General features: G+C 39.6%; 1 protein-coding gene across 2 annotated transcripts; it reads right to left on the bottom strand.

The window, feature by feature from the left end:
* Positions 1–569: 569 nt before the first annotated feature.
* sympk (symplekin) lies at positions 570–18,423 on the bottom strand. Of its 2 annotated transcripts, none has more exons than XM_041807537.1 (27): positions 18,264–18,423; positions 17,771–17,945; positions 16,448–16,513; positions 16,292–16,345; positions 16,048–16,121; positions 15,832–15,958; positions 14,935–15,184; positions 14,676–14,846; positions 14,324–14,563; positions 13,243–13,394; positions 13,003–13,153; positions 10,409–10,625; positions 10,160–10,310; positions 9,550–9,785; positions 7,849–7,930; positions 7,650–7,763; positions 7,415–7,562; positions 6,590–6,750; positions 6,253–6,361; positions 6,042–6,142; positions 5,671–5,761; positions 3,703–3,804; positions 3,404–3,591; positions 3,022–3,198; positions 2,836–2,925; positions 2,471–2,644; positions 570–916 (listed from the first exon to the last, which is right to left on the bottom strand). In XM_041807537.1, the coding sequence occupies exons 2-27, from the start codon at positions 17,837–17,839 to the stop codon at positions 755–757; spliced, it is 3,657 nt and encodes a 1,218-aa protein (XP_041663471.1). In that variant the 5' UTR covers positions 17,840–17,945; positions 18,264–18,423; the 3' UTR covers positions 570–754. The 2 variants fall into 2 exon arrangements, with proteins under 2 accessions (XP_041663471.1, XP_041663473.1); XM_041807539.1 differs by having other exon boundaries at positions 17,771–17,905.
* Positions 18,424–19,422: the final 999 nt, after the last annotated feature.

Below are 19,422 nucleotides of genomic sequence, written 5' to 3'. Positions count from 1 at the left end.
AATCAGAGCATGCAGAGAGCTTGTTTTGATCTTTCATTGTCATCATTTTATTTCATAGTCAATCAAGGTATTTATTTTGGTCATAAAGCTAGTTTAAGCCATTACTTTTTGATCCCATTGTCAACTCTGTCAGATTTTTTCAGGTTTTTTTTTTTGTTTTGTTTTTTAAAGGCATTATCCTACTTTATGTTTTTCTACTTCATAAAATATCAGCAAACTAGCAACCTCAGGTGCTGGTTTGCCTCAGTAGGTGGAGCAGGCACCTGTACACAGAGGCTGTGGTCCTTTGCATTCCGGTTCTGAGATCAATTCCAGTGTTTGGAACTGTTTGGACTGGACTGTTTGGTGCATGTCTTTCACACGTTTAAGAGCCACGTGTTGAGTTTCACTGCTTTTAACAATTATTTTATTAAGCACTAGCCTTGATATACTGCTCTACTATGATCAATTTAACCTCTACAAGAAAATCTAAGACTTCAAGGACATTTTAATATCCATTGGCCCCCCCGAACAAAGGGATTTACTCTATCAGTAAAAGAAAAGAGCAAACAGAACTGAAGCACACAGAAAACCGTTTTCTTGATTTATTTGCCTACTCATCATGACATTAAAATCCACTGACTTTTTCATAGACAAATTCACCTCAAACTTTTTCAAATCAAATCTGTTTCTACAAATACAAAAAGAGGCAAGACATTTCTTGGGAGATAAATCCTAGAAAGTTGGTGGGATGATTTCAGAGAGAAATGTTCATTTATTCTTCGCTACCGCTTCCAGCCTCAGGTCCAGTGTTGTCAGCCTCTGCCTCTTTCTCTGGCTCTTCGTGGTCTGAAGGTTCGTGCTGAGTCGTCTCCATTGCTTCCTCAGCCAGCTCTTGTTGAGGTGATGGTGTCTTCTCTGCTTGTGTCAGATCCACCTGAAGAAAACCAAAACAACAAGCTTTCAGAGAAAACTTTTTGAGTTCAGATTTTGGGGAAAACCGACAGGGAACACAGCATTTACAGTAACAAACAGCTTTGATTTATTATCTTACTTGGCCAGCTCTTCTAGTCACACGCACTTCTTCTCATAGAAAACAGAAAGCTTCTCCTACCTGCCTAATACCGCTTTTCTTATCATATGCCAATACTCTGACTACTCAATACTCAGTTGTACATAAATTTGCCCTGATAACTTTTGATATGTATACTCACTATTCATAACCTGACATGACAGATGGATTTGTTTCACACGTCCATCTGGTAAAGCTTCAATAGAAAACGTTTGAGAAAAGGCAGAGGCTTTAAAAAAAACTCGGCGTATGATTGGATGAACGTTCTGTCTGTCACATCTCTACGGGCCAATCAGAGCAACAAAACATGTGACGTAGCTGCTATCAAGTGGCGCGTGCGCAGCTACTGACGAACAACGCGAAACATGGTGGCTATAGACATGTAAGTACTCGACTTTTTTCGTCTTTGAAAAGAAAACACCTCACTGCTGTTCTTTGTTCTTCACTGAACGACGAAATGTCGTCAAATTCTGATAAAACTGGCACTTTAGCAGCATCCACACTAATCTCTTCCTCCAGAACTGCACCAGCTCTCGCTGCTGCTTATTTATGTCACGACTCTGCTGCACCAGAAAGTACTGCCCCTCGTTGCTGACTGGTCCTGTCACTTTCTAACGGGGCCCAAACAGTTCAGACGGGAGCTTTGCAAGATGGATTCGCCAGTAAAAAAAAAACAAGGAAACGGGCATATCCATCTGTTTTGCAAGGTTATAATATTCACCTGTCTCACCAGTTGATCCACATGTGAATGACTATTGTTGATGCATGCGTTTTGCAATTATCTAATTAGGCTTTTCCACTATGACCGTTGGCTGTACCAAGCCAACCAAGCCGTGCGGATTTACATTTCCATCACAGTATGGCAGTGATGCCACTGCTTGAACTGACTACAACTCCTTAACAGTGATGGTCTAATGCAGTATTTACTGCACGAATGAAGCGTTTATGACTCATGACCAAAACTCCAGATTTACATGCTCATTTTACAGTCCGCAGTCACGCACAGCGAGAGAATGGGAAAGAGATGCGTGCGGTGCTGTCAGTCTACAGTTTGATTTTTGCTTTAAAACACTGTAAAGTCGATCAGATCACACAGTGTAGAGATCAGAAATTGGATGGGATTGAGGAGAGCTCAAAATGCTGCATCATCAGCTCTAGACGCGCCTCAAACAGGTAGCTCAGTTGTGGTGGAAAAGCAAAGGCCCTGCCTCATTACCCTGCCATGCTGAGCCAAGCCACTCCATGTAATGGAAAAGCCCCTTAAGACAGCAGTTTTTTAAAGTGTGCGATGAGAGGACATAAAAATAGAGTGATCTGCTTACTTAACTTCAGCAAAAAATGAGGTGCTTGCTAATGACAGCATGAGGTTGTACATCAGTAAGCTCTTTAGATAGTTTAATATGTGATGAGTAATGTTACCTCTGAAACAGTGTCAGCAGCAGTTTCCTCCTGAATCACCTGGTCAGACTCTTGTTGCTCCATCGGTTCCTCTTCATCTTTCAGGACTTCTGACTGCTGCTCAACTGGTGTTTCTGGATGTTTTAGTGCTTCAACAGGAACTTCTTCCTCGACTGGGACAGGAGCGGTTTCCATCTGTTTGATCAAAAAAGAGAACAACTTACAAAAAATAAATCCAATTTATTATTAAAAAAAAAAAAAAGTGTATCACAACGAAAGACATGAAATTTTAAGTGAGAATCTTAATCTATGTGCTGTAGATTTACAAGGGAACTCTCTAATAGCTGTACAGGACTTGTTAACCATGTGTCTATTCAATCAGTTACCTCTTTCTCCATCACAGGCTCCTCAGGCTTTGGTTCTGGTTTTTTATTCGCTTCCAGCACTGACATGATGGAAGCAGGAATGTGAGTTTGCTGTTAAAACAAAAACAGGTAGGTGTTAAATAAGGAAACCACACAAGATTCCTAAAATGATGCATACTGTTCATAAAACTCGGTAAAAACTTGTACCTGATGAGGAGTGAAGGAGTGGACGTGTTGAAGAAGAGGATCTCTCATCTCTGGGCAGCGCTCAAACACGCTGGACAGCTGTGCAGGAGGCAGCTGGAGGAGGACGCTGTACGACTGAGGCTTCGTCCTCTGGCAGCATTTCACAAATCCTTCCCAAACCTTTGGATACTTCCACACCTTCAAGAGGGAAAACAATTATGATGCAGCCTTTCATTCACAAAACTGAAACTTTAGCTGTATTTTAAGGGTGTGTAGCATACATGAAAGCCTAACTTCTTTGTAAATTTTTTCTTTTAATCCTTTTGATTGTCAAGTTAAATGACAAAAAGAAACTTTCAAAACAGTATGATCCATGAATATTCAGTGAGAGTTTGGTGCTGACCTGTTTAACAATGAGGCGGGACAGGATGTTCATGACAAAGCCTCCCAGTCGAGGATACATGGTGAGGGACTGGATGACTGTACGCATTAGCAGCATGGGGAGGGGATTCTGCTCCATCAGCTGCTGCATCACCACGGCCAAAACCTCCGACGTGTACACGTTCTTCTCCCCAAAGCAGAGGTTTGTGGCTGGGGAACAGACACAGAGAAGAATAATCAGTAACATCTCATTTGCAAAAAATGATGAAACAGCAAAAATGTTAAATTCTCACTTTGAGGGTTTTTCTCAATTTAACCAACCTTTAATGATCGACTTCATGTCACATTTGGTCGAGTCAATGTTGTGTAATGCGATCAGCAGGTCTCCTGGAGTGAGAGGAGACACAGATGAACTGCCCTCACCTGAAAGAAAACAAAAAACAAACACCACACATTAATAAATATCACCTGAAAAACCTAGAACAGAAACAGAAAACTAGAGTATTTATTCTATTAATTAGAGTAAATGTATGAGCAATGTTATTTGTGTTAGATATTTCTGCTCTACTGAGGGTTTTACCAGGAAGTTAGATTAGATGGAAATCCTGGTCTGTTGAGCCTAAAGTCAGAGTTTTTTCATGCCTCTTTTAACCAGGAGAGATCACCATGATCACTAATGCTGGCCTTACACCTAATGACTTTTTAAGCGATCTCAAATTCGCAGACAAATTTTAAAGTCAGTGTCAAATCACGAGAGTCTTCCTAAGGTTGCAGCGTGCTCCCCAGATCTTGTCATTAGGTTTAAGGTGGTCATAAAACTTGGTCCAAGCAGTTTTAAGGCAGTCTTCATTCAGTCTTGGTGTTATGTCTTCTGTCTGGTTGTATGCAGATTGTGTTTTCAATGATGCAACCATCATCCACCACCAATAGGAGCCAAAACAGTCAACTTTTCAAAACATGAAAGTGGGAGTAGTTCAGTCTGAAGCCACAGTGTCCGCTCAAACCACGAGAGATGGAAAACATTTCTGCTCAGAGCTGCAGTTAGATCTCTCTGCACCTGTGTCTGTGCATCAATTCATTCCAGGCTGATAAGACAGGTACAGTAAACCTTCATTGGGTCCTCCAAAGTAAAAGCCCCATCAGTTTGTTTCTGTGGTGAGACAACCTGCATTTTCATAAGGTTTACTTTCAAAGTTACTTTGGTTTTTCATTTTTCTTTTGTTTCTACTCCATGTAAATGATTCAAAAACATCCACTTATAAGACATATTAACTTAAGTGCAATCTCCATCTCCTTATTCATCTGTTCTCTACTCAAAAGTTGCTTTTGTGAATTCCTACAAGATGCATGATGGAAAATAATCTCAAAAGGAATCTTATTCAAGTCTTGTAGTTAGTGACCCCCAGTCTTGGCAAAATCTTAGTCTGTAGCTAAAAACTCAGTGTTCTGCTGGCAAATTATCTTTAAATGTGAGAGTGCCTCAGATGTTAGTCTTTTTAAACTCTTTAAAAAGTTTTAGCAAAGTCCTCTGGTGTAAGGCTAGCATTAGTTGTAACTCAGAACCTGGTCCAAGGCCAGCACCATGAGGGGCGTGATAGTTCTCAGCCAACTGGCCAGACCAGAACCCCATAGAGAAAATCCAAGGTGCTGTCAAGAGGAAGATGAGAGACAGACTCAAAAACACAGACAAGCTGAAAGCTGCTGTCATTGTAACCCCAGCAGTCCCACGGACTGATTGGCTGTGCCACGGACTGATTGGCTGTGCTATGGAGCACAGATGAAGTAATTTGTGCTAAAGAAGATTCAAACAATTAGTGCATAAATTAGTGTTTTGTATTATGTAAAGATTTTGAGATAGAAGACTTTATTTTTGTCATCTGTAAGCTGTAACCATCAAGACTGAAACAAAACTGTCTTGAAATATTTCACTTTGTAATGATGAATCAAGAAAAAATGTAAGTTTCAATTTTTTGAACTTAATTATGGGAAAAAAACACTATGGTTGTCTAATGTTTTGAGATGCAAACCTCTGTATTCATATCAACGGGTCTGTAAAAAGTAGTTTCTAGTCCTAACATTTTTGCACCTTTACCTATTGGTCCTTATTCTAGGTGTTGTTTGTCAATATTTCTGTATGCTTAATAAAAGTAATGTAAAGCCATAGTCACACTCCTTGTTTGTGCCCTCATACTTGGAAACTAAAAACGGTTCTTTTCAGATTCTGAAAACAAGACATTAAGGATAAAAAGTGTTTAAACATGGAGCATTAAAGACATAAGTAAATCTTACTGTGTTGGGTGCCCAACAGACGATTGAAAACTTCCTTTACAACAATCGGGTTGAGTTTAATGAGCTTTGGAAGAGCCTGGATGACTTCATTCTGTGAGAAAAAAAACAAAAATCTGAGTGAAATCCAGCAACAAATCCTTATCATCATTTCTGACAATCATAGATCATTCACACTTTATTGAGTGAACTAATTTTGTAAAATGGCAACAAAATGAACACTGTAATTAAAACAATGCTACAGCTAAATTTCTTTTCTACCTACATACTGTGATGAAGATTACAAAACCATCATTACTCAAAACAAGTGTCTACTGATTTCCTCACATTGCGTGCTCCTGCCTTTACTACATGGATTGAATAAGATACGTTACCTTTTCTAGGCCATTTATGACTGGAATGAGGAAACGAACATCCGGCACTCGTTTGTGGTAAAGGTCTCTGACTCTCTCCACCAGCTCAGGAGACGGAGGCACTGAGCGGCAGAAGAAAAACATGTTAAACACCTTGACTTTCATCTGTGTTGATATTTTTTGTGAATTTATTACCAAAAACCCTGCTTTACAGATAAGAAGTGCTCCTTACCTTTATCAGTCAAAATGTGTAGACAGCGAGTCACCAAGGTTTCTGCCCCTTTAGGACAGTTTTCAACCAACAGCAGCAGCTCAGGAGAATTCATCCCCATCCCACGGATCTACAGAAATGATAAAAGAAAAAAAAAACATTTCCATTTTTCTTTTTAGTGTTACTGCCCCCGTACACCATACACATCTGAAAGCTGTTTGTTCACCACCATTAAATAAAAGAAAAGTATTTGAATTAACTGCCAATAACATTCAAATTGTAATTTTCATCGAAATTGCCATTCTTACTTAAAACTTAAAAAAAAGTCACTAAGTATGTAGAGTGTGAAGAGACTAACCGGCTGCTCTATCGCTCTCAGCACGCTGCGTTTGATGTCGGCGATGGCCTCGGTGTAGACAGAAGCCAGCTCATGGACGAGCCGGTGATTCAGAGGCAGCAGGGACAGGTAGAGGAACAGACACTGTCTCACCGTCTCCTCAGTCCAGGGAGCAGCCACCTCTTTTTGAACCAAACACACAATGAAAACAACATGTGGTCAGAGGAGTAGATTAAGAATGGAAACTTTGTTTTTTCTGGTAGGAATGCTTTAGGCTAGATAAAGCAACAGGAGGGCTATCCATTTCCTCAACAAAACTGTTTTTATGAGTTTTGGAAGAAATAAAGGCAGAGCATCTCAAAAGTCTGAACCTTTTTTACCCTCTGAGAGACCCCCAAAACAGACTGTATCTCACAAACCAGTGCAACTTACTTTCAAAATTTTATGGGATTTGTGTGTTTGAATTTTATATCTTGATATATATTTTGTCACTTAAAATTCAATTTCTGTTGAATGCAATGTAATGTTTGTTTTTATGCTTTAAATGCTCAGAATGCAAAGTTCTGGTGGTGAGGAGTAGCTTTAAAAAACTTAGAGATTTCGTCAGCAAGCTGATAAATTTTTGGTTGTATAGCCCCTAATCTGAATAAAATGTATCTCATGAAACTCTACATTAAGAGCAGGTCAACACTGGACTCTGTTTTATTTTTTATATTATCATCTCTGAATCTTAAAAGCAAGAAAGGCAGTCTGTCACTGGTGTCATAAGATGTTAAAAGTTGTAAAATTTGACATTATGTACACCAGCAAAGTAAAATTCAGGTTATGTTGAAAAGTTTCCCTTGCCTGTATCTTTGTCAGCCCCGAAAAGCAGAGATGGAGGATTTGGGTGGACAAGAAGCTGCATGTAGTTCAAAGCAAACTTCTCTATGTAGTCCCTGAGATGGTCCTTCTCGTACATGCGCTTCAGAAAAGCCAAGGCTGTGGTCCGCACCTAAAAATAACATAGTGACAGTAAATGTTATAAATTGGCTGAAAGTGATGAGCACGTGGACAGAACATCTGGAAGAAATGCTCTCACCTTCTCTTTCTCATGTGAGCTCAGATCCAGGAGCACATGCAGATACTGAAACTGCCTCGATGGCCTTTTGATAATGAGCTCTTTTAGAGTCGTCATTCCCAGATAAACCCGAGACTGAAACAAAGGATAATAAACAGTTAGGAGGACATGTAGGGAAGTGGTTCTATAGGAGGATCATTGTCCTTACTTCATCTTTTACCTCATCCTCACAGTAACGCCGTATCACTTCCAACGCTGACTCTGTTATGATGGGAGCCTCCAGGACTAGTTTGGTGAAAAGACTACAAGAGACAGAACAAGTAAGTAAAATATGGCTTAGTTCTGGGTGATAGTGGACTCTCTTTCTTCCTTAAACTTCGCTTCATGGAAGAAGTGGACAATAAAACAATCTAGATGAGTGATATTGTTGAAATTAGCATCAAAACTGGCTATTAACTTTTCAAACTAATAACTCAATATGCATCAATCTAACAGGAGAAATAAATGTTACATTAGACAATCTAGCTGCAGTTGTAGCATGCACATCTGATATTAACACTACTTTCCTTTAAAAGCAATTTAACCTTCACAAGATCCACAATGACAGCTCCACCTGGTGTGATTTTCTTCCACACAATCGACTATTTCCAACTTTATAATCAAGAGTGGCCCTAATATACCATTGTAATAATGTTTAGTTCATGCATAGCTCTTTTGGCAAGAACAAGGACAAGTAGGCCTATTAAGGTTGAAATTTGTCAGGGATCACAAACAAAAGTGATGTTCAATTTTTCCAAGCATGTCCTGTGGGGGCTTAGCTTTTCTTAGATAAGAGAATGGGGGGCCTAAGTAAAAAAGTTTGGCAACCACTGATCTATATCTAGAAGTGCAGGGTCTGTTTCCTTGAGGAGCAGGAAACCTCTGCTGATAATTCATCTTTAAAGCCAGGCATACACTGTACAATTTCAAGGCTTCTCTCTATCAGTCATGGCACAACATCAGCTCATGCTGTGCAACTGAATCGCTTATGACGCACGACCATGGTGCATGGTTTATGTGCTCACAATATACAATGGTTGTACACGATCTGAGTTTTCACACTGTACAAGTAAAGTCAGGACAGACTGTGGGTAAAATCTGTGGCATTTCCTGTGAAAAAGTCGTATCTAGTCAAATCCTCACCCTCATCAACAAACAAACAGCATCACCATCTGCGTCAGCTAGAGGTCGGGAGGTAGGCGTACTTCCTGCTTGATTATTTCTTTTATTATAGCAGGAGGGGGGGACCCTTAAGTCATTCCTGCTTTTGGCATGGTAAGTTAAGATGTTTTCTGACAGTTTATGAAGGAAAAGAAATCCTTACAGTTGAGGATTCTGCTTGTGACTCTGTTCTCACTATCAGGAATGTGTCATACAACCAAAATATCAAACATGTCAGAAATCTTTTCAACCAATCAGGAGCAGACGGTCATGTCCCCCTGTACAGTGCACAAAATTCAACGACTGAAAGACGATACAACTTCCAAGTGAGTAGTGTGACTCAGAATTTGTGTCTGAATCAGATGAAATCTGCTGTGTTCTATGGTGTAAATTACAACTTCAGCACCTACAAAGACCCTTATCCCTAACTTTTATGAACCATCTGATTGCTTTGGGTTACTTTCAACAAGATATTCTTCAAGCTGGCAACAGTATCAGACAGCTTAATTTGATGATCACCAATTTTAATTATTATTAAAAAAAAGAAATCATCATATTGTTGCAATATCTTGCAGGCCTTTCTCCCAGTATCCCAAACAAAAACAAGGAGGGAGGTAAGGTTTTCCATTTTTATTCCATCACTTAAAACCATCTTGAAAAAGGGATGGACAGGAATGAAACATGCTACAAACATGTGAAATGATCAGTTATTGTGTCTCACCCATCTCTCTGCTCAGGTTTCTCCTGCAGGCCTGACAGCAGCGTGTAGAGACAGTGGTCGTAGCTATCCAGCAGTCCAGATGGCAGCTGGCTGAGGTAAGTGTTGTACTCTTGGTAGAGGAGAGAAAAGGCTAGGTCGCTCCTCGTCCTGATGTCATCTAGAATAAATCCCAGCACGTCTTCTTTCATCATCCCTTCAAACTGTGTGACGAGCCTTGAGAGGAGCTTTACTCTGACCTGTAGGACAGATTTACTGCTGTTATCCTCAAACACAGGTAAATGCTGAGGATTAATAAAGTCAAGGTGGTACACACTCCAGGGATCCAAAATATTTTCTAATGACTTCTGCCAAAACTATGCAAACTTTTTCACTATATTTTACATGAAGTAGTGGCATTGAACCATTAAATAAGGAAGGTTTTGGCTTAAATGGTTGAACTAAGGAAACTGAACTTATTTGTTTGAAATTCTCTCTGCCATTGGGTTCATAATATCACCTCTGTTCATGATATTTGCAAACATTTCTGTGTACTGTGTTTGCAAATATCAACCACCTTAAGGGTTTTTTGCATGTAGAAAATGGGAAAATTAATTATGAGATGATAACTTACATGGGACATGCCGCTTTGAGCGATGGCCTTCTCTGAATTCAGGATCCGTTTCACTGCTCTGGAGGTCAACGTTTCAATCTGAGAGTCTGATAACGGCTGGACGACATCCGACAGTCGAAACACTTTTTTCCTCCCACTCGCTCCTGTCAGTCTGTAACAGAGCAGAATAATTCAGGGTTATTAGGCTGATTAGAACAAGAAGATTAAACTGACAATATAAAATCAATGTTTGTGAGAACCAGGACTCACTTGGTCTGGGCCGTAGGAAGGATGGGTTCAGGAAGCCTCTTGGCAGGAACATCCTGAGTTACAGTCTTTTCTTGGTAACCCCCAACCACAGAGATGGCCTGTCCCATCATCACAGCAGGATTTTTACGCTTGATGAGAAGGTCTTTACTAGCAGAGTCATCATCCATGCCATCCTCTTTGCCTGTGTCATCTTCTCTGGCTTTACACTGCTCGAGTCCTGAGACATTTTTCTTTATATTAGAGCCAAGTCAACACACTAGGATTGTCCCAATACCAGAATCTTAACTTAAGCCCCAATCACACTGGATTAGTATTACCTGGGGACCTCTGGAATTTTTTAATAATCACGCAGGATGTCTGCGTTTTTAATCCCGTGTGAATCGACCATGTCTGTAATTTGCAGGGTAAAAATTGCAGGACAAACTTACCTACCATATTTCAGCACATACATAGGTCTACAGGTAATTCTAATCCCATGTGAAACTGCATCTTTGTAATCTAGGGTGGTAATTGTGTTTTTACACACAGCCCATCTGCTTTTCCTCTTATGCTTCCCTTCATAAGTGCCTGATCTTATGCGGGTATTATTTAGCCGCACATTTCATGCATAACACAATTTACGATTCAAAATGTGTTGCAGAGCATTAATTAATTAATTAATAATCTGCACGAGGAGGGCTATTGTTGGTGCATAATTACCCAAAATTAACAGAGTGCAGAGTAATGTCAGCATTAACTGCAAAAAAAAACTGCTAATACAACAGATGGGGTTCATATTTAACCCAAGATGTCTCACTCCCCCATCAATAAATGGTAGAGATGCTTGACTTTCTTCCTCTTCTGCTCTGCCTTTAGAGGAGATTGCTCACTAGTTTATTGGTCATGTAAAGCTTTCTACACATCTAAAAATGTTACAATATACATATAAAGAAAAACACTACTAGAACATGTTGTCTATAGGAAACTCTGGCTAACTCATGTATAGGACACATGAAGACAATGTCCCCCGCAGAACCCCTATGTACAGGACATTGCAGTTTTTGTATGAACTTTAAAAATAAAAAAAATCAATGTGTTTTTCCATTGCTGCAGCCAAACAGCGCCCCCAGGTTTTCCTTCAGAAATGTCTGTAAACTCTTGTGCATTACAGACTTCGGATATCTCGTGCGAATGCACCTCACTAAACACGGACCTCAGGGGGTAATTCACAAATGATCAGAGGTAATTCTAGCCCTGTGATAATAGTACTTTAGTCATGATCCTGGCAAAAACAAATGCTTTAAACAACTGTTTCCATATATAAGCAAAAAATACCTCTACATGTCTCTACAAGGCAGACATTGACTATTCTGAGAATGGCTGTTTAGACCTGGTTTATACAGAGTCAAAAACCTCTTCTGGTGCTTGATCCATGTTAAAATTGACTAAAGCAAAACACTGATGCATCATTAGTGGGACTGTGTTAAAAGGTGGCTTGAGCACTATTTGCACAGTATTAGTATTACCCATGGACCTCTGATAATCTGTTAGTTACCCCAAACATTAGTATTTGCTGCGGCACATTTGCACCAGGTAAGTGAGGTCTGTAATGTACTAGAATTTACTGACATTTTGGAAGGAAAACTTGAAGGTACTGCATGATAGCGGCTATGAAAAGACAATGATATTTTATTTCTAAATTTCATACAAAAATGCAATGTCATGCACACATACTGCAGGCAGCGTTTTATTAATGTAGTCTATCCTAACCATACTGTCAACCACAGTTAAAAATAGATAACATTGGCCAAAGTTTTTTTTTTACATTTTATAATCTGTAGCAAGCTGTCCATGATCAATAAACCAGTGAACAATCTCACCTACCTCTCCAGATTAGCATCAAGGTTGACACCATCAAAAACACATAAATACCACCCTAAATTACACAGATGTGATTTGCACAGGATTGGAATTACCTATGGACCTCTGTATGACCTTAAATATGGGAGGTAGTTTGCCCTGGAATCTATCCTCTTCAAATTATAGAAATGGTCAATTTGGAGGGGATTAAAAAAACATATGTCCAGCGCAATTATTAGAAATTTCCAGAGGTCCCTTGGTAATACTAATCTGGTGCAAAAGGTAAAATGTGTCACCTTCAAATGTTTTTCACAGTCCATCTCTTTGAGATTTTTTTTAAAAGCTTCAAAAACATATGCTTTAAAACTGCAAAATCCTTTTCATGTTTACATCTTTTAGTTGCTATTAAATTCAGGGATTTTAGACTGCTATCAACTTTTTTTTATCAATTTGCCATCATATTTACATCATTTGAACTATTCTATTGTGTCAAAAACACTCATAATATTCTACTGTGTCGAAGCTCAGATGGCTTATTGGTTAGGTCTTGCTCCATATATGCTCTTTCACTGCATGTCATTCCCCACCTTCTCACTGACTGTTTCCATCTCTGTCAACTACCCTGTCTCTCCAATTAAGGCAAAAGGGCCAAAAATAAATCTTCAAAAAAATGTCTACTGTGTCAACATAACACTCAAATCTAAACATAAAACCTCAAATCTTCTCCTCCTGCTCTGGATGTCTTTGTCACTGACCTGGACCAATCCCAGCTGCTGTCATCTGCGTGGCCATCAGCCTGGCCAGATGTTTGATTTGAGCATCAGTGCCTGCTGATTCTACAGGTGTGTATGTGGCCTGGAAGGATGCTGGCATTACATCAGGCAGGTACACCATGCTGATGAGCACCTGAACAGAAAGAACAATGAGCTGAACTCTCAGACACAGTCCAACAGGAAGAACATAAGCAAACAGAGATGGTGTCCACCGCTGCTTACCAGGTTGGCAACGTTCTCAGGGGTGAGAAGCGGGTGCAGGAACTCAGCTGTGAGGTCAATGGCAGACTGAGCGACTGGAACAGGAGCTGGTTTAGGGACTGAGAGAGGGGCAGGCTCCTCTTTGTCCTCGTCGTCTTCCATCAGGGTCGGCTCTGAATGCAAACAAGTTTTACAAATAACTGGATCATACCCATTTCTTCTTTTAACCAGATCTTTGTTTCCAACAAGAAAACCAACACCACAGTGCTGATCAAAAAGGCACAGCAGCAACTCCACTTCCTGAGGGTCCTGAAGAGCAACTCCCTGGCCAAGGAGCTGCTGGTGTCCTTTTACAGATGCTCCATTGAAAGTGTACTGGCATACTGCATCCCAGTGTGGTTCTCCAGCTGCACTGCTCAGGAGAAGACAACTCTCCAGAGGGTCATCAACACAGCACAGAAAATCACAGGTTGTGCTCTCCTCTCCTGAGAGGAGCTGTTCAGGTCCCGCTGCCACAGGAAGGCCCTGGGCATCCTGAAGGACTCATCCCACCAAGCACATCACCTGTTCCAACTGCTACCCTCAGGAAGACGGTTCAGGACAATAAGAACCAAAACTAACAGACTAAAAAACAGCACATATCCCAGAGAAGTTTCAATGTTAAATGAGAAACTGCTCGAGCACTGAATGGTAATGCAAAAAAACCCCAAAAATTGTTGTATGTTGTACAATGACAATAAAAATTATTCTGATTCTGAAATTAAAACTATGGAGAGCCGTTTTAAATAAAAAAATTGAAAAAAAAAAGCAGCAGAGGTGGGCAAAGCTGAGGACACGTCCCTACTTGTCATCTTTTGTTACTATTTTGATTGAAAGCCCTCATTCAAAACAGTAACATACTAAAGTGTGTAAATGTAAGAAAAAGTGAATGAAGACAATTTCAGGGACACAGAATGTATAGTGAAATTTTAACAGAGCCAAATTTTAGTTTTCGAAATTTTCATATTCAAAAACTTTCCAAAACCTAGTAACCTACTTGATGTTCTCCATTAAAATGAGTTTATCTATAATATCAAAATGTTTGAGAGTACTAACAACTCACCTATCTTGACCTTTTTCCCCTCCTTGTATTGGTCATGTCGAGGTCTTTTGCGTTGCTCACGCGGTGCAGGCGTTGATCGGGTTATTTCACTCTGAGGCATCCCCAAGTCGAGCAGCAGAGTGCTGATCTGACCCTGAAACTCCAGACTGCAGGGATGCTTCAAGACCGCCACCAAGTGCAGCTTCAGGTTCTTTCGCACGCTGCTGACCTGAGACTTGGCCAGAGTGGGAGGCAGGTTTGCTACAAATATAAAGATGAAATGTTACATAAATCTGGGAAAACTTCTCAACCAAACATCAGCTTTACTAATTGTTAATTTTAGTTTTTTGCAACTGAAACAGCAGTGGTTTACCATGCAGCATCTCATACGCCTGCACCACCTCGGACATAAACATTGGCCTCTGTCGGGCGATGGTGGCAAGGGACCCGAGTACTGTGGTGAGGTTAATGCTTGAAATGGCCGGGTGCACCATGAACTTCAGTAGCCGCTCCAGTGCAGTCTTTCCCTCCTCACAGAGAGCATCTGTGGATCCAAACAGCAGCGAGATCTCAGTTTAAAACCAGGCTCAGTAAACGGAACTAATACAGTTCATGTGTTCTAAAATCTGTACCATAGCGGATGTACGAGTGATCTTTGGGAACTTTGTCCAGGCTGATGTCGCCCTCTTGACGTTTGGGCACATCAGAGTCTGCCGTCCGGGGTGAAAGAGTGATGATTAATGATTCTGTGAACTTTATGGCATGAGTTCGCACGCCGTCATTTTCAGAGTCCAGCAAGGCCAAAACATCGCCTTTCATCTGCGTGACCATATCCCAGCATGCTTCCTGCCGCTCTGTTACAGTTTTGAAGCGCACCAACCACTGAGCAAGAAATCAGCCAGAAGAAAAAAACAACAGATATTAATATAAATACCTTGAGTTTTTCTTAAAAGTATGTGTGAAACAATAAAAACATATGCTTTGCGTTTGTTGTACAATATCAGATAATCTTATTAACCAGCGGGCCAAATGCAAGAAATGAACAAATCATTAAGCATATAAATTGTAGTTTCAAACTCAAATTGGTTCAGCAATAACCCTCCTCTGGGATGCTGTGGCCATGTCCACTGAATACAAAAAAACATCCTACTTACAACTAAGATACATCATTTTCAGCTGTCATAAACTGCAAATCCTGGCTTTAAGGGAAGATGAACTTTCAGAGTGAAGGCATAGCTAGCTAACAAAACAGCAGACCATGCTGAATGAACCCCAATGCATCATCCGGCCCCCCACATGGCCTGCCCAAAATACTGAGCCTACTGATAATGAAAAACTCATTAAAGGTCTGAATCCATGATTCAGTGAAACACACTTCTCAGTCTTTTTTTTTTTTTTTTTTTACATTTACAGCATTTTTCCAGCATATACTGAGTATCTAGAGACCCTTCTGATTCTGTTTTACAAGTACTTTCTTTCTTAAGAAACACCTTGATGAAAGCATCAAATCTTGTGACTTAATCACACACCTGTAGAGTAACTTTGTAGAGCTGTGTGAGTGTGAGGATTGCCTTCTTCACCACATTCACACTTTCATCCTTTAGCAACATGTTCAGATTGGCGATCAGTCTGAGGAGGAGCTCATTGTCCCTTTTACTGAAAAGATAAAAAGAAAAATGATAAGATCCACTGAAAAATTTTTGCTTTTATGAAACTGTATTGTAAAAATTTGGTTTACGACTCACCAAGCTTCCTCTATGAAGCCGATGACGTATTTCCTCACTTCAATAGACTTGTCAGTCTGAAAGGCGATCATCTCCTACAGCAGGAACAGACCGGTGGAAGGAGGGGGATGATGTTTAAGCTTACTTAAATGTTTTTGTGATCTATTAAACAATGTGCCATGTTACTAGGTACAGCTTTACAATTAAAAAAACGTCTGTGCATCTCAGGTCAAACAACATTAACTTTTATAAACTGTTAACTCACATCCAAGAAGTTGTCAAGAAGAGAAGGATCCTTGTTAAGGATGAGCTCCTGAACCTGGAAAATAAAGAAATTCAGTATAGTATCCTTCATGTACATACTGCTTTACATGGTAGTTTTTTCAAGTTGAATTTAGTCCATATTTGAACAAAAACTAACCTGTTTGAGCCCCGTAAGTTTTTCATCTGTGGGTGTCAGAGCAGCCTGATTCAGAAGATCAACCACCTGGAATAGAAAAGAAAACAAATTGTCAAACATAGTTATTTTTACAGACGCAGACATGCCTAATTCTAGAAGAGGAAATTAGGCACGTACTGGCCCTCTGTGCAAAGATTTATTGTATCATGTATCAGAAGGCAGAATTCCTCGTTGGAAAAGAGGAAACAAAAGATTAACCATGTAACAGATCTCGTCATAAAATGTATTTACCTGTTGAGCTACTGCGTCCACAATGGGTCACATGACCATGTCTTTCTTAAAAAAGTTGACCTGTACGTCCAGGTCATTCTTGCTTTTTTAATTGGAATGTATTTCATTAATTTAAGAAATGTAAGAAAAAAAATCATATATTAAAACATTTTACATAGGTTATTCCACTATTAGATTATTACATGTATTTGGTGCAATATGATATTTTACAAAAAGTCCCTGAATATTTAGCTAACCTTTTATTTTTAGCAAAATATGGCCTGTAACTGCTAATTTCTGAACTTTTGTATTAGTTACGAAATGGGGATATATGACATTATATGCATAAAATCAGTATCAGCAGATAGGACTAATATGTAGCCTAATATTTACAAAGGATATATCAGCTGGAAATATCTGTTTAATCAACTAATAAGTTCCTGGAGTTTTAGGAAGGGCTGACCAACATCAATAGAAGTAACTCCTTTGTTTATCTCCAATCCATAAAATTTAAATCATTTTCTAAGGACTGAAGTTTAAGGTCTAAACTACATTAGCCTATATTGTATGGGCTACATTAAAAGTTTTCATCTAGCCATATCAAGTTACAGTAAAACCCAAATATTGTGCAGGCCAATAATTATTATTACTATTAATTTGCTTTGACGTAACTAACAGAGAACTCTATCTGTCCTCTATCACTCACTATCCTCCTCAAAACCATGATACACAGCTTTTTAGTATGTGCTTCTTGTTTACAAATTTGCCAGACTTTTCACGGATATTGAGGACCCTGCCTTGCTTTATGCATCACTACAAAGACCCTGAACCTTCATGGGAGATCAAAAGTGATTTCAGTGGGAGTCAAGCTCTGAAATTGTTGTCAAATGGGGTAAAACGGTGTGTTTTAACAACAGTGCAGAAAAGTGTTGGGATTACAACTAATCAGAAATCAAAATCTGGAAAAAATACTGATCTACTCTTCATTCAAAGGCTTGGGACTGATCAAAGGTGAGATGACTACAGAAAATAAAACTCTAATGAACAAAAAGTGGTCATAAAGGTTGAGCTCACCTTTTCACTGGTGGTCATATCGATGGCATGAGGGGCTTCTGAGTCCCCCTCCTCTGTAGACACCTCCATGATGCTGTTCTGTGTCTTTCACAATGGGGACAACATCGTTTTCAAAGTCTTTAAAAACTCTGAAACCTGTGGATCAAATAACCGCAGTGAATGGAAACAACCATTCCTGCAGCCGTTTTAATGAACTCTCTGGTAAAATTTTCAGAAATGAATCACAATGACGTTCAGTGAACAGTGACAGCTTTGGTTTACGATGCTCGTTGCTACTCGGTTCAAGTCATTTTATTAGGGCTATTTAAACCCAAATTAAAGTTTGAATCAAAACAAACAAGCAAACAGACTTAAAGACGTGTTATAGATAAACTTATATATATATACATATATATATATATATAGTTCTCGTTTGGCGTGCCAGCAAAATGCTAACGGTATTGCTAACAACGCTGATGTTATCAAATCATGACTACAGGTATGTGATACTTACAAAGCACTATACGGACTCCTTATGTCGTGGTCGCTACTATTATTTAAAATGTGTATCCAGAGAGACTTAATAATTATGAAACTGTAACATATCTAATAAGCCAAATAACTTTCCTAGCCCATTCGGGAGGGTGCCATGTTTAGCAATATTAGCGGTATCGTTCTTCTTCTACAGTCAATAAACACACAAGAAAATAGACGGCGGCCCCTGCTGGACAGTTGGCGAAAGAAATGTCAGATTCTTCATTCCTCTCTTGGGTTGGCGAACACCGAAATGGTGCATTTCCGCCACCTACTGTTTTGGAGTGTAGACCAGAATATCTAATACTAACATTTTCATTGAATGTAAAATAAAAAAAAACCCAAAAAAGGAGAATTACATTCTCTCTCTATCAACTTTGTTTGTCTGAGACACTGAAATAACATCCTGTAACTGTTATTTTCTGAATCAGTTTGTAGAATTTCTATAATATTCAAACATACACTCCTGATCAAAATTTTAAGACCAGTTGAAAAAATGCAAGAACTTACATTCTACACTGTTGGATCTTAAGAAGGTTCTAAGTAGAGCTTCAAAAGGCAAAAAGAAGAAATGGGGGTGAGACAAAAAAAAATTGAGTAAGCAATCTATTGAAAACAACACCTAAACTGAAATAGGCTGTTCATTGGCTGATCAAAAGTCAAAGACCACAGCCTTTAAAAGCCAAAATCTGCACAAAAATGTGGATTCAATGTCATTTTCTGTCGGGTATTCACACTGTCATGACCTCATGATGGCAAAGGCATCTGTCTTTGAATATGGTCAGATTGTTGAGCTGCATAGGCAAGGCCTCTTGCAGGCATGCCATCGCTGCTGAGGTTGGATGCAGTAAGACAGTCATTTTGAATTTCTCAAAAGATCCTGATGGATATGGAACAAAAAAGTCAAGTGGTAGATCAAAAAAAAATGTCACCAGCGCTGAGCCAGAGGATCCCATTTGCTGTTCGTCAAGACACGGGACGATCCTCAACCCAATTTACGGCCATTACTGGTGCCAACTGCAGCCCAATAGCCATCAGACGGCATCTGCGAGGGAGGGGCTTAAAGACCATGTAAAGTGAAAATTAATCTGTATTTTTTGTATGACAGGTCACTGTGTTATGAACCCCCAGGTCAAATT

This window comes from Cheilinus undulatus, linkage group 15 (assembly GCF_018320785.1).
Source record: "Cheilinus undulatus linkage group 15, ASM1832078v1, whole genome shotgun sequence".
Lineage (NCBI taxonomy): Eukaryota > Metazoa > Chordata > Actinopteri > Labriformes > Labridae > Cheilinus > Cheilinus undulatus.
This window is presented reverse-complemented; position numbering and strand designations above follow the sequence as displayed.